Below are 16,566 nucleotides of genomic sequence, written 5' to 3'. Positions count from 1 at the left end.
CTGCAACCGTCTTCTGACGACGTGCTGTAGATTTCATTCTACGCATCTACACAAATGTATACGAATAATTACATAATTAACTTCGATTATTTAAAAAAAAATTCGACAGAGTCTCCCCTATACTGGGGGGTCCCAAGTTGTCGACAAAATCATATTACACTTCCAATTTTATTTCACATCCCGATCCAATCATCCTGGATCTCAACCCAACTCATCATCATCAACACAACATTTTATTCAATAACATCATATATAATTACAACTATGAACATTCATTGTTAAATTGGTACTTAGAGTTACAAACATTAGATTAAAATCATACATTCAAATTTACGGATATAAACTAACATTTTTAACATAAATTCAACAATAACAATTATAGCAATACAAACAATAATATCCTAAATTAAGATAAACTAATTAAATGCAATTCTATATATATAAATTAACATTTTTAAAATAAATCAACAATAACAATTATATTTATAACCTAACATTTTTAACATAAATTCAACAATAACATTTATAGCAATACAAACAATAATATCCTAAATTAAGATAAACTAATTAAATGCAATTCTATATATATAAATTAACATTTTTAAACTAAATCAACAATAACAATTATATTTATAACCTAACATTTTTAACATAAATTCAACAATAACAATTATAGCAATACAAACAATAATATCCTAAATTAAGATAAACTAATTAAATGCAATTCTATATATATAAATTAACATTTTTAAAATAAATCAACAATAACAATTATATTTATAACCTAACATTTTTAACATAAATTCAACAATAACAATTATAGCAATACAAACAATAATATCAAAACTAAAAAACTAAAATTAATAAATAAAATTAAAAAACTAAAAAACATTACACAACACACAACATAAACACAAAATTAACAAACAATACACAAAACTAAAAAACATTATATCAATTCAAAATAAATTTGGGAATAAAAAATGCTTACCTTAATAATGTGTTGAATTTAAGATTTTATCTACAAACAATATACAAAACAAAGAACACCAAAAAAAATAATCATAATTAAAATAAAAAAAATACAAAGATAAAGAAAAATAAATACATACCTTTTAAAACTACCACCAAAACAATAAAATCCTTCTAAAAGCTAAATATAAATGAGAGGAGAAGAGAAAGGGAGAAGAGGAGAAGAGCAAGGGAGAAGAGAAAGGGAGAAGAGTAGAAGAGGAGAGGAGAAGTGAAAGTGAAAGGGAGAAGAGGAGAAGGTGCGGGGGGGGGGCGGTATATATAGCTTAATTTCCGACGGAATTACCGACGGAAATTAATTGCTGTCGGTGCAATTAATTTCCGTCGGTAATTCCGTCGGAAATTAATTGAAATGCGCACCAAAAAAATCGAAAATCCCGCCAAACTTTTCGATCCGTCGGAAATGCCGTCGGTATTCGTGCAGACGGACACGTGTCAGACATGTGTGGTCTGTCGGTAATGCCGTCGGTATTAAACGTCAGGAATGCCGTTGGTGATAGTGCAGACAGACACGTGTCAGACATGCGTTCGACAACCCGTCGGTATTAGCGTCGGAAAATCCGTCGGCAATCCGTCGGTGAATGTGGCAAAATCCCGTAATTTTTTTGCAACTCTCTGTGAAATACCGACGGCTTAAATGCCGTCGGTATATCCGTCGGTGAAAAGGTAAATTTTTCTTATTTTTTTTATGTAACCCTCTCAAAAAATCCTGAATTGCAATCTTACAGCACACACAATACAATAACAAAGGCTGACCCTTAAAGAAGAATAAATATTTCATGTTTCAAATTATTACATTATAAAAATAAGGCTTTATAACATGTTTAGTTAGTCGGAATTTTCATCTTCGTCCTCTATTGAATTGTTATCATCAGCTTCATCGCACTTTTCAATTTCGTTATCATCTTCTTCAACAACATTATTTTTTCCACTAGTAGAGCTTAGAACAACATTCAACTCCTCTGCGTCAACATCAACAAGACTATCGTTGAAAACACGAAAATTCGAATTTTCTTCTAAGTCAATCGACGGAGCAACTCGGTATGGTTCAACCAACTCACTAGCTTGAAAGACTTCATCTATCACACTTGTGTCTTCGTTCTCATCCTGAACAACCTCGACACGACCCTTGGGTTTTGTTTTTCAAACGGATAACCAATCAACTCTTGATCGGTCCTTTCTAAAGGAAGGGGTGTATGTGTAATAAACTTGTTGGCATTGCTTTGCGAAAACAAAGACGTCGTTTACGTTGCGGTGTCTAGCTTTTGAATTGATTTTAACGAGACCATAGTGAGGATCTACTCTGATTCCTCTGTCAGTTGTGTCATACCAATAGCATTTGAATAAAAACACTCTATTTTGCTCGCTATGATATTGCAGTTCGATGACCTCTTCCAATCTACCGTACTAGTCAACTTCAAACTCACTAGAAGTCGATCCCTTAATACAAACACCGTTGTTGTATGTCTTTCTTCCATGCCCGTATTCTTCAGTATGAAAGACATATCCATTGACAAAATATTCATTATAGCACTTGACTTTTCTTTCAGGGCCCAGACATAGTAAAGACAGTGAAATAGCAGCACTACCTCCCATTTGATAAACCTAGCTTGTAAATTAAATACAACAATAATCAATAAACGGATATTATGTAACATTGACTACAATTAATTACATTGCAAGAGATAATGAGTTTGTGCTAGGACTTACATGTGTTCTAAACCATGTGGCAAATTATTCATCTTGTAATTGAAAGATCTGGGATTCGGTCAGCTGTGAGTTATTGGACAGTAAGTATCGTCGATGTTGCCTGCAAGGTTGTTCCAAAGTATATGAGTGTATGGTATCACAAAACATAAATAGTACACTCTTGACAAAGTTTAAGTCGAACATCTACTTACTTAATAAAAGGTCTCAGCTCATCACAGTTAAATAGGACATAATTGTGTGCTTGTCTGAACTCTAGTTCAGACAAATATCTTCCCCTCACGGCATTTTTAGGTGTGGGTCGTCCAGGATTGAAGAATATTGACAAGTTCCCACTTGAATGCACTTCACCACCATCATCATGCCGTGGAACACGGTTTATCCTCGTTCTCAAATGAGGTTCGAAATAGTATGAGATAAATGTTGAGATCTCCTCAACAATATACGCCTCACATATTGACGCCTCAACATGCGCCTTGTTCTTAACCTTTTTTTTAAGATTGAACAAGTACCTGCATATATATATATATATATATATATATATATATATATATTAATAAAAAATTATCAATTAAAAACATTAAAATAAAAATAAAAACATTTAATTATAAATGTCATAGCAACTGTAATATCTAACCTCTCGAATGGATACATCCATCTGTACTGGACCGGTCCTCCAACTTTTACCTCAAACGGTAAATGTACGGGTAGATGCTCCATTGAGTCAAAAAATGATGGAGGGAATATCATCTCAAGTTTGCATATTGTCTCGACGATATTCTTTTCAAGCCTTTCAATGTGATCAACATTCAACTTGCTGGAGCATATGTCTCTGAAGAAATGACTAATCTCCGTTAGTGCATCCCATATCCCCTTTGGCAACAAATCACGAAAAGCTAATGGGATGAGTGTTTGCATAAACACATGGCAGTCATGACTCTTCATTCCATATAATCTGCATTCCTCCGTATTAACCAGCCTTGATATGTTCGAGGCATGTCCATCGGGGAAACGCAGACTCTTAAGCCATTTGTAGACTAGTAGTTGTGCGTTTTTCTCTAGCACGAAGCTTGCTCTTGTTTTTGCGACCCGTGACCCATCACAAACCAACTCCATATTTTTACGGTTACAGAACAGCGCTACATCCAATCTAGCCTTGATGTTGTCCTTTGTCTTCCCCTTCACATCCATGACGGTGTTGAAAATGTTCTCAAACACGTTCTTTTCAATGTGCATGACGTCAAGGTTATGGCGGAGAAGATTGGTCTTCCAATAAGGAAGCTCCCAAAATATACTTCGCTTCACCCAATTATGGGTCAAACCAAAACCAGGAAACTTCTGCTTACCTGATTGGAGACCAAACACAATTTCACCGTACTCTGACACAACATCAAACAATTCTTCACCGGAAAGACGCGGGGGTGCAACATCATTTTTAACTCTGCCAACAAAGAAATCCTTTCTGTTCTTTCTGTACCTGTGGTTATGTGGCAAGAAACGACGGTGACAGTAAAAAAAAGAAGCTTTACCCCCATTTGTTAGCGTGAATGCCTTGTTGTTCTCCATACAATATGGACATGCTAGCTTTCCATGCGTGCTCCAACCAGAAACCATTCCATAAGCTGGGAAATCATTGATAGTCTACATCAAAGCCGCTCTCATAACAAAATTTTGTTTCCTCGAGATGTCATAAGTCAAAGCTCCAGAGGACCACAACTGCGTCAACTCATCAATCAACGGACGAAGACAAACATCTATATTCCGCCCCGGACTGCTCGGACCTGGTATGACCATAGATAAAAACATGAACTCCGGCCTCATACACATCCCCGGTGGCAAGTTATAAACCGTCAGTATGACCGGCCAACAAGAATAAGGAGCAGCAAATGACCCGAATGGGTTGAATCCGTCTGTACACAACCCAAGATGCACGTTCCTTGATTCAGCTGAAAAGGGAGGATGCATACTGTTAAAGTGTTTCCAGGCTTCACCGTCAGAAGGATGAACCATCACTCCATCAACCGCATGGTGTGATTGGTGCCATGTCATGTGCTCAGCAGTCCTTGGTGACATGAATAACCTCTGCAGTCTAGGTGTGATTGGGAAGTATGGAAGTTTTTTATATGCCACGACAGTCTTCCCTCTACCAGTTCTGGGTTTGTAACGGAAATGCCCGCATGTCATGCACTCGGTCATCTCTGCATTTTCAAGGTAGTATAACATGCAGAAGTTAGGGCATATATCAATTTTCTGGTATCCTAAACCGAGGGGTTTCATCATGGACTTGGCAGCATAGAAGTTCTCTTTCAGCCTGTTCCCTTCAGGTAAAATGCTTCTTGCCCATTCAATAATCTTGTCATAACCGGCCTCACTCAACCCGTGATCTGACTTGATGGTGAACACCTGTGCTATGGCTGATAATTTACTGTGGTTCGTGCAGCCATCCCATAATGGTTCGTCAGAATCTCTCAACAGATCAAAAAACCTTGCTGCATCTGCATTAGGTTCTTCTTCTACGATTGGACATTCCCTGACATTAGCTTCACTCATTCTCATTGCATCCATAACCATATTCCTGTAAGGATTACTGTTCTCATTTCCAACTTCATGCATGTTACTAGCACTAGAAGTTGACCCAACCACCTGTTCTTCCATGCTCTCATCAGAAACAAATAGTTCTCCGTGAGCATACCAACACGTAATCTTCCATGAACCCTTTGGTTAGAAGATGCATCGTTACAACATCTTGATGCAGAAACTTTAAATTTTTACACTTCCTGCATGGACACCTAATACCGCCATCAGTAAAATTCCTCGGAATAGATGTTGCGAAATTAATAAAACCCTGGACACCGTTACAATAATCCATCCTCCGCAATCCCTGGGGTGAGTCCCGATACATCCATGAACGATCATCCATGACTTCTATTGAACCTCTATAAAACATAACAAAAATATTGGTTTTCCCCGACATTATCCAACAAACTAAAACAACACTTATGTTAAATATTCATTATCAATTATCAACTATCAACGTTCATACATACAAATTTATACATATATAAATTTACAGAATTAATCACAACTTCGAAATATAATTGATAACAATTAAACAAGACACTTAAACAAGCTATTAATTATTTATTTCATCACAACGACACATTTAATTCGGTGTAAGTCAAACAAAATTTCAACAATTTACAAACAATTATAATTTGACAAAATCTAAAACAAACTATAACAACTACAAAATTATACATTCATACTACAAGTTTCTTTGACAAATAACAATTAAACAAGTACAAACGCTAACAAAATACATATACTAAAACAATAAAATTCACAATTAAATATTAAAACTAAAAAGGATAGATTTACTTACAAAAAAATGATAAAATCTACAAGAAACGGATATTGTGACCACGTACAAGAAATAAGAAACTTGAGTGCTCGTGTTGAGAATAGTGGAGAGTTTGGGATGGGTGTTTTGCTGCAGTTTGGGAGGGGAGAGGTGGGATGGGAAAGAAGAAGAAGGAGAAACAGAGGAAGAGAGTGTCGACAGATGGGGGCATATAATGGTTTTTTCCGACTGAATCACCGATGGAATACTTCCATCGGTGATTCCGTCGGTGATGCCGTCGGTGACAGCGCCACGTCACTGTACGGCTATCTCAGTTTGAATCCCTCGATAATTTCCGTCGATAAAATCGCCTGACGTCACCATGCCGTTGCGTATTTTCAGACGAACTGTATACTCCGTCGGCAAAACCGTCGGTATATACCGACGGAATATTTCCATCGGTATATACCGACGGAAGTACCGACGGAATAAATCCGTCGGTATATACAGACAGATTTGGAGACGGAATTATTTCCGTCGGTAATTCCGTTGCTTTTCTCCGGTTTTCTGGTAGTGAGATACCTGTTCCTAAATTAAAGGTAGTGGGATTGATGTGATTTCTGTTGAGATACATTAATGATTTAAGTAACGAGATGCATATGAGCACTACCTCTTCTGTATTAGCCACCCATAACTATCTATTTAATTCCATAAACCCGTGAAAGTGTTTTATCTGACCCAAATATTTCTTTTGTTTCTATTGCTAGAGATATTCAAACATGTAGCACTGTTTTTTCTAATCCTTCATGTTGCTATTTTTTTCATAATTAATTTATACTCGTGCGTTCTTTGTTCTAGTGTAAGAGCGATTGTTGCTTTAAATCTTCACAATTATGGGAGTGGAAGAAATCCATGGGGTAGTCCTAAACGACAGTATTTGGAAAAGGTATCACACATCTGTCCTCCGAGTCTATTTTTAACACCAGTCAATTTTGCTCTGTTGAGTATCCATCTCCATGTGATAGCTGTGATTCTATGGCTTAGGTTGGGTTTGGTACAAGGTTAGAAAATGGTGATAATAATTACAAGAGTAATTCTTAAGGCTGCGGATGTGGGTGTAAAAGTGAGTTATTAACATCGTTTGGTGAGAGGTTAGAAAAGGTAATGTGTTAATGGGGCCAGTTAGAATTAAATATTAAAGAATGTATTTTAGAAGATTCCACTAACAAGGGGTGACTAAAAGAGGAAAAAATAGGTTTCAAGTTTGTGGAAGAGAAAAAAAAAGGAGAGAAGTTTTGCCCCCCCTGAAAATCCTTTCCCTTCCTCTCGTAGGTTAAAATTTACCCCCTAATTTGCACCATGTGAGAAGTAATTTATAACCCCTTAATAATTCCTCCTCTCTAGTTGTTTGTTGTTGTTTACAACAAACAACTATAATCATACAACCCTTGTAATATTTAAACCCCGTCACTCCAAACCAAACATAACCTTAAGGTAAATTGAAACTTATTCTCATGCTTGGTTAAATTATGCTTGCTTACTTTTCCGATTCCTAAGAATGATTTATCATTTATATAAATTTCATTGTTTCTTTTTCAGAAAGGTTTTGTTGAGGCCCATGTTGATGATGGTCTCCTAGAGATTTTTGGCTTAAAGCATGGATGGCATGCGTCATTTGTCATGGTTGAACTCATCTCCGCCAAACACATAGCCCAGGTACTGCAGTCTTTCTGAAACTTTAAAATTGCTTAAGTTTGTCATGGTAATCCCTTGCATATTAGAAAACTACACAAAATCTTTTTTGGGACATAAGGGGGATAACATTATGTTGCTTTGGAGCTTCATAGTATATGATCCTTGGATCTTTCTTTTTGCGTATTTGATCTGGCAGTTGGATCTTATCAAAGAAATTAGTACATCATCATAAACTCTAAAGAAATTGTGTTGCAGACATCTGAGAGACTGAATATAAAATATTGTTGAGCAAGAATCTATATATTTTGAAAATTTCATTTTGTGTTTTGGCATGCATGTGCATGTGTGTGCACATGAATTTTGGGCATTACTTTTGTATGAAGTGTATTGTTATACAATATTTTGGTTTAACATTTTGATGGATGGAATTTATAATTTGGTTAAAGATTTATCAACTATAATTCAATGTTACAAGCAGGTTTATCCAAATCCAAACATCCATTTCTTAATCCTAGTTCACAGTTGATAATTACGTATATTGAAGTTCTTAAATGCTGAATGAATGGAAAGAGGACCTAGGCTGGCATTGTGTTGCTTTTGACGGTTGAACCCCATTCTCTTGAAGTAATGCTTTCTTGTTCACAAGTTTTATTGGTGTCTTTCAGGCTGCAGCAATACGATTGGAAGTAAGGAGTGGAGAATGGAAAAATACTTATATGCAGATGGACGTCGAACCTTGGAAGCAGCCCATGAGCAAGGAATACTCAACATTTGTGGAAATTAAGAGGGTGCCTTTTCAATCTCTCATGGTTAATGGATTATGAGAATAGGCGTATTGGGTTGCTTTGGTTTAGGTTTGTATCCTAGAAGGAGGTGGCATTTCCTCAGGGTTGAAATCACTGGCAAACGTGGTGTAAATTTGTACTTTTATTTATGGATAACAGTGCTAGTACATTTGCTGTAAATTTGCATGCCATTGTAAGACCTGCAACGACATCTAAATCATCAAGTTGCTCAGCAACTCAGTCAAATTCTACTTGAAATTATTTGCTTCCATCTAACATGCTTGTGATAGGGCTATAGCTTGATGTGCAGGACAATGTTGTGTTTGTACCTACAAAGGTAGAGCTCCTGATAGGATTCCATCTAGATATAGAAAAGTTGATGATTATTGAACCACCACTACACTAAAAAAAAGGATAACTTGTCTCTGATAAGTTATGCACAGCGACAAAAAATGCACCTTCAGAGGACAATTCTCCAGGCTTAGCCTTAAATTTTCAAGGAAGGATATTCAGCACATCTACCAGGAGAGCTCTCCTACGTCGAAGCGCCCAAATCCAATTTCAAAATTCTGCCATTAAACAGGTAACCAAAGTTGCATTTTATGATTTCTCTGTTTGCAAGGAGCTTGGACATCCACAACTTTCTCTACAAAGAAAGCATACCGTTTGTCTATTACTGTTGTGTTGTTGATTGTAAAACCACCATCCTTAACCACCGAAATGACAATCAACTTATGATCACTGAAGATTGAAGTCTAGCATTTGAAGTGCTTTGCGCTTCAAGTATATATAAAAGATCATAAGCTCGTGTTATTTATAGGATATTTGTAAGTGTAGTAGCAATTATTTTTCAAAGTATATTTTACTTAAAAGTACATTAAAATAATATTTTTAATTTTAAAAAATTATTTTTAACATCAGCATGTCAAAAAATCCAAAACATAAAAAATAATTAATTTAAAATAAATTATTTTTAAAAAAAATTATGTTTGAAATGCAATTTCAAATAACCTCTTATGGTTTGTATTTGAGGTGTGTGTGTATATATATATATATATTTTAAAAAAAGAGTAATGCTGTATTTAAATCATGGTTTTGTATTTCAAATAGAAAAAAAAATCCTAGTCATGTAGTAGCTGTGAATTCCTCAATGCCCTGATTGCCATAAACATAATATATACCACAAGGACATCATATGTTAACTTTCAATCAGCATTGGCGAATGGATGGTGGCTCACCATTATTCATGTACAGCTGGTTATTGTGGGCTACATTATGTTAGTATTTTACCACTGTTCACTGAGGTAGGATTCCCGCGGTTTTGATCCCCAACAACAACTTCGGCTCCTTCATCGGAAGTCATTTCATGCACATAGGCAGTATCAGGTGAAGCTCGGTTTTTTTCCGGAGTGTTAGGGGCAACAGTATCTGCATTGGAGGCAATAAAATTTGTACCACTATTCCCCGAGGTAAGATTGTCATGGTTTTGATTTTCTCCAACATCTTCGGCTCCTTCATTGGAAGTCATTTCATGCACGTTGCCAGTCTCAGGTGAGGCTCCAATACTTTCAGGACCTGTGACAGGGTGAACTCTAGATTCAGCTCGCCTAAGATGATGGACGGAGGGATCTTTCTGGTCAAAACGCTTTGCTACCTCAAGAATTCTCAGCCACATGGATTGTTCTTCATGCATTGTGTTCGAAGCAGGATAATTTGAGAAAAGGAACCTAATGATATATATCAGGAGCGAAGATATGGAAGCAACTCCAGAGATAAGGAAGAGGCCCGCGAAGCTAGACAACCTTAGACCACCTGAAGAGGTTTCAGCTCCTCGATCTTCACAGGTGATTTCCCTACCAAAGCTTTTACTCGTAATTGCTTCCATTTTATCATGATCTTCAGTGACATTCAAGATTGCTCTTGAGATATGAGAGACTAGTGGGGAGTTAAGTGGGAAGGCCTATAATGAAAAAAAGAAGAAGAAAATAGATCGAGCTGATTAGAAAGTTTACTCACTGCTTAAGTTCTGTAATAGTTATATACATGCTTAACAATGGCTAATGATCACTTTTGCCTTAATTATAAGTAGCCTGATAATCATGGAGTTCTACTTAAAACCTAACAACTTTAGAAAGAGAGAGAGAGAGTCACTCACAAAGCCAAATCCATCGGTTTGATAGGTTGGTCCTACCATTTGAAATTTAGAGCAGCGGTACTTGTCGTTAAGGAAGCGTCTAACGTAGGGAATTTCTTCGAAGATAGCAGCCACACCACCATTATGAGACCCTCTAGACAACGCATCGTGAAACTCCTCTGGAGTGCTATATTCCCTCAACATCGTGTCATTGAAATGTAATTCTTTTTTAAGGAAATCTTTCACAAAAGAATCTTTATGGTGTCCAACAAAGTAATTATTCCTCTGGATCTCTGTGACATCAACAAATGCGGGATGCATCCGCTGTACTGTTAGCATTGAGGCTAAGCTAGCAGTGTAACTCTGAGATATAATAAGTACCACAAACATCCATATGATCAAGACAAATTTTGTTAGGTTGTTCTCTGGCCTCTCCCCTATTACGGCAAAAAAGGAAAAATTAATGATTCATGCTCATACTTTAGTTGCGCTTGTAATCAATTATGAAAAGAAAATAAAGAAGATAAAAACACGAAAGTTAGAGAAGTTAATTACTATGTGCAAAGACCAGTGTTGAGAAGGAGAACCAAATAACTGTGCCCAGTTGTTGCTCTGGTGTTCCCCTAAACTCTGTGTTTGTACGGTGTTCGAGCACCCATACCACTAAACCTGTGACAAAGAAGGCTACTCCAGTTACTAACCAAAGTTTCGGGCTTAGTGGCTTCAAGAAAATCCACATGTTATCCCTCTCATCGCGTTTCATCAAAACCACCATTGTTATGCCTGATTCCGAGTAAGGCAAGGTGAAATCTACATATGATGAGCGATAAGCCACTATCGTTGTATCTCCAACCACTGCATCAAATTTCTGAAAGACAAACAAGACAAGGTCACTCTTTTTATGAACTTAATTTCAAGCTTTTTACTACAGCAAATTAGAATAGAAAAATGGATTTTAAGTAGCATAACACGGACCTGATGTTCGATTTGCCGAAGAAGATCATCGTAAGTCCCGGCACTCTTCCTACTACTTTCGTTCATAAAGGGTATGAATTCATACGGAAGGGGAAATGGTAATATATCATGCACTGCAAGGAAAACCTCTGCAGAGAAGCCTGAAACAATAGGCTCATTGCTCTGCTGATCCCATTCGACTTTTATAAATTCGCTAAAATCGCTTCTCACTGGAACCCCAATCCTCAATTTCTTCGGCTGTTGTATTGTGCCTCCTGGCCAAATTGGTTGCTTCAGTTTGGTTTTGGAATTTGAGTGTGATATTTTACTACTGCTATCCAAGCTCTGAGAAAGTCCTCCTTTTTCTGTCCAATATCCAATAACCCTCTCTGATCTCCCCACCACATTGAATATTTCAAAGGCGAAAGGTGCCATCTCACCCTTAACCAACTGGAACTTTCCGCTCAAGCCATCAAAGGTAGTGTTTAATATGGACTTCAGGAGTCTTGGCCCCATTTCTGAGATTCCCAAAGCCGCAAGATCAACTGACCTGTTGCTTGCGTTTTGTTTTAAGAAACTAGAATGCACAATGCCAGCCCTCTCCACTGCCATTGCTATCGCCCAAACTGTATCATATGCCCATAAACCAAAGAGGTTTTCAGAGTTGAAATTCTTTTTCCATCTTGATTTGAAACCTTCAAGTTCTATTGATTTTGGTACATATGGCTTTACACCTAATACACCTTGCATAGAATCCATTACTTTTGCGTCCACAGGATCTAATAAGGTGGACAATCCTGTTGTCACGAGCCATGCATACCCTTCACTCATCATTCCTGCGCTTTCGGCGAGTAAGAATAGCCTGGATCCCATGGAGGCTGTCATGTGCACCAGAAACACGCTTTCCTGCATTTTCTTTATTTTCTGGAGCTCGCTCATGATTTCAGTGTCATCGAAAGACGATGGAATGCAACTTTCATAGGGAACTCGAGTACCAATCTCGTGGAAGGCATGTAGCAAATATGGAACCAAAGCAATGCCATATTCTGTGCCTTCATAGATTAGAACAATTTCCCTCCAACCATAAGTTTCGACAATGCTGGCAATGGCTTTCACTTGAGAGGAATCACTCTGAGCTGTCCGGATAAAGTAATTGCTTTGAACTGGAGTGAGAGCAGGACTAGTAGCTGAAAAAGAGAGAATTGGCACTTGTGTCTTGTTTCCAAGCTCTATCACAAACTTGGCTTCTGATGATCTTTGAGGCCCTATGATTGCTTCAACTTCTTCATTTTTCATTAAATCCAGTGCTGCATTTTGTAAAGTCAGTTTTTTAATTAAAATATGATATATTTTAAATTGTAAAAATGAACTTTAATTCTAGCGATAACATGACATGATATTAAGTGTGGGCATATTCAACAAAACATTTTTCAATTTTTTTTTAAAAAAAAAAGAGTTATGACAATTTTACTGTGAATGATAATGTGGATACAAACTAATTTAAATGTGGATATTAATAGTAATAACACTGTTTTTACCCTTAATCTCTCAAAGTTAGGTTGTGTTGGGTGGGCTACTTTGGTTTTTTAGTTCCACCATGGCTATTCTGACTTTTCTGCCTGACACCAAATTTCTCCATGAGAGATATGTTAAAAAAAAATAAGATGGATATTTAGATATTTCAAATGCACTTCTAGTTTTAGTATATGTTTTGAAAATGATAAATCTATTCTAGATAGATATACAAATGCATGTATGGATGGTGATGTTGATTTTAGAAAGTTCATATCGGGATATTTAATGATTTTTGCAGGGGAGACAGTTTCATAGCAATTAATATTGCAAAAATATATTGAATTATCTAATACAGAGGTTGGATACATTGCTCTTGATAAAAAGACAAATAATTGTTATGAATAAAAAAATTCTTATATGAACTTAGTCTAATGCAAAAAAACTTTTTGTTGCACTGTGACATTTGAAGTACAATCCATTTTAGTGAGCATCATCTTATTCATTCTCGATCAAAGCATATTGAGATTAAATACCAATGAATTCGAGATAGTATGAAGATGAAGTCTTTAATTGTTGAAAATATCCATATCAATAGCAATGTATCAAAAATGATAATCAACCTTCTCCCGTGAGAGAAGTTTGATATCTGTGAAAGACAAACGGGCTTGGTAGAACCTATCAAATTAAAACTTACAAGCTGATCGCCGGTAAAAAAAACTCCACACATGATACATGAGGGGGAGATTTGTTAGGGTCTCACACCAAATAAAACTAAAAACTAAAAGAGACATGGTGTTTGTATACCTCTCATTTAAATATAAAAAAGCTGCAATGGGTTTTGTAAGAGAAAAAGAGAAGAGCGCACCAGGAGAAAAACCAAAAAGAGACAGCATGAGCAGCCTGTCTTCAATCTCCTCATATTTGAAGCTCATTCACCATTTTATCGAGCTAAAATCAAAGTTCTAGAAATATAACTCTTCATTTCTATACAGTTGAATTTAAAATTAAAGTGTTAAAGTTGATCATTTTGTCATAAAATAAAGGGTATTAGTTTTGCGAGGATTTCTCTCAACTTTTCAATTTAATCTTATTGTATTTCAAGAATAATTTATTCTTCAATCTTTTTATTTTGAAAAAAAATAAATATTTTATAATTCTATTATATAGTGAAAGTTTTGAGATGTATTAAGATGCCGATATTTTTCCAATACCGAATAAAATTTTTTGATGCTGATTTATATGAATGATTCTTAATGTTGTTGGTTGATTAAGTTTATTTTAATTACAAAATGAGAGAGAAGTAGGAGTTGTGGATGATGAATTTGATATATTGATGAATTTTCTCAACAAACTCGTTGTAGGCAATGAATTTAGTTAATTTTGTATTACTACTCATTTTCAGATAAAATACTTGAACGCCAAACTATCTCAAAACCTTCACAAATTTTTAAAATAAAAATAAGTAAACTATCAAATAAAATGTAGAATCGCACTAAAAAAAATCCTATAAACTAGACATAAAACCCTATTTGATATAGCGATAAAAAAAACAATTGAAAATGTAAAAACAATTAATTCTAGATTTTTTTTTATAAATTCAATTGCAATATCAATCACATCATCAAATATATATTAAATATGAGATTATTGAAAAAATATAAATAACAATAAAAAGGAAAAAAAAATCATTGAAAAATACCATCAATTCTAGCTAGCTAGTGCTTTAAGCACAAGATCTGGTTTAAAAACACACTGAGAGAGAGAGTATAAAATGAATAAATTAAGCATCTGAAAATTTGCTGTTATGATCTTTACATATACAGTGCATTTTAGGTAGAACACAAGACAAAAGTGGCCAGTGGCCCACTTCCCTCTTTGTCGTCGTGTGATCATGTATTCGATTTCGTGGGTGAATATTTAGGGAAGTGGTACCTGCAGATGCTGCTGTTACGACGTCCCCTTTGGAATCCCTGGTGACAAGAGAGATTCTAGTCCGATAATCAGCATTCCTAGCATAAAAATCGTTTGCTGCAGCAGATATGCAGTTCTCTGCCGTTTTTCCGACTACTGAGTTCATATCAAGAACCACTCCTACTCGTATAATCACCTTCCCCATTGTCACCTGCTCACTCCACAGAATAACTGAGAGAAAGCAAAGAAAACAGCAGAAGCTTTTCTGCTTTGCCATTCTCATGAAGATTGTTGTTGATGGCAACTCTGGTTATGCTTAATATTTGTGGAGCCATTAGCAAATTTTAGCTGGCTCATATTTGGACGTACTTGTCGCGACCATGTTGTGTAATTGTAAAAATTAAATGTTTCTCACGCGGCAGTGACTCTTTATTTTTTATTTAAAAATATAGTAAAATAATATTTTTAGCTCTTTTAATATCAAATATCAGCACATTAAATATAAAAAATATTAATTAAAACTCATCTCTTTTAATTTATAGTTAATAACCAGGAAGGCAAAATAAATTGACCATACGTGTTTATTTTGAGATTTATTGGTACAATATATACTTTCTTTTTTCTTTTTTTATTTTTAAATATTAAATATATCGTGATGACATAATTGCAAATAGCGACGCAACAATATCATTTTTCACTTAATCATTTTTATTGTTCATTTTTATTAAACAATAAGAAATATCTTCTAACTAAATCATGTTTATTTTGAGATTTATTTGTACTTTCTTTTTTTCCCTTTTTTTTTCCCTGTACTGTATGTATTTTGAAAAAGTCACACTTTCCGACTGTGATATTTTAAAAGGCAGTGAAAAGTTTGACTTTTATTAAATTGTATTATTTAAGAAAATATATTTGAAAAGGCAGTGAAAAGGCAGCAAGATCGATAAATAACAATTGTGATTCATAGAGTCAAACATGCAGAGAGGAAAAGGTTGTTTTCTTCCAGATGGTAGCGGCAGGTCAGATGCATCTTTCACTGGACTCTGTCAACGTTTATTTTTGTGGTGTAAAATATTTTAACATGTATTTTTTTGTTTTAGAAAATATATAACGTGGATATGATTATAAAATAAAAATTAAATTTATGGCATATCTATAACCACGACATCAGATACAAGAATTAAACCGTCTAGGTGGTGATCTAATAGTAAAAGTTTGGGACCAAGAAGTTTGCTTTCTCTGTGGTCTCAGGTTCAAGCCCTGTTGTTGCTCATATGATGGCCACTGGAGGCTTACATGGTCATTAACTTCAGGGCCCGTGGGATTAGTCGAGGTGCGCGCAAGCTGGCCCGGATACCCACGTTAAACTAAAAAAAAAAAGAATTAGCTGTAATATTTTTTATTATAGGTACACTATAATTCAGACCTGTTAATCAACCATTGCGGACCATTCTGAAGTTGACTCGGGCACAAACTCATCTTAAATTTGCGTT

The 16,566-nt window shown here is 35.6% G+C and overlaps 2 protein-coding genes across 23 annotated transcripts in view; one reads left to right on the top strand and one right to left on the bottom strand.

Annotated features, from left to right (window-relative positions):
• LOC7465998 (diacylglycerol kinase 7) overlaps window positions 1–16,566 on the top strand; it is a 128,348-nt gene that overhangs the window by 55,787 nt on the left and 55,995 nt on the right. For 3 of the 22 annotated variants that reach the window (XM_052453882.1, XM_052453877.1, XM_052453875.1), the window contains one exon: window positions 8,648–8,817. The exons of 9 other annotated variants lie outside the window; for them this stretch is intronic. Coding sequence is in view for 9 of the 13 variants with exons in the window: in XM_052453890.1 (XP_052309850.1) it covers window positions 6,938–7,025; window positions 7,679–7,795; window positions 8,440–8,598 (364 nt within the window). In the remaining 4 variants the exon portion in view is untranslated. 10 more of the 22 variants (XM_052453889.1, XM_052453888.1, XM_052453872.1 and 7 more) reach the window with 8 other exon arrangements.
• Window positions 9,693–15,278, bottom strand: LOC18109451 (glutamate receptor 2.8). Its single transcript, XM_024604696.2, has 5 exons — window positions 15,095–15,278; window positions 11,669–12,954; window positions 11,249–11,561; window positions 10,715–11,130; window positions 9,693–10,519 (listed from the first exon to the last, which is right to left on the bottom strand). Exons 1-5 carry the CDS (start codon window positions 15,276–15,278, stop codon window positions 9,833–9,835), a joined length of 2,886 nt encoding a protein of 961 aa, XP_024460464.1. The 3' UTR covers window positions 9,693–9,832.

The sequence above is a fragment of the Populus trichocarpa genome, chromosome 6 (genome assembly GCF_000002775.5).
Source record: "Populus trichocarpa isolate Nisqually-1 chromosome 6, P.trichocarpa_v4.1, whole genome shotgun sequence".
NCBI lineage: Eukaryota > Viridiplantae > Streptophyta > Magnoliopsida > Malpighiales > Salicaceae > Populus > Populus trichocarpa.
This window is presented reverse-complemented; position numbering and strand designations above follow the sequence as displayed.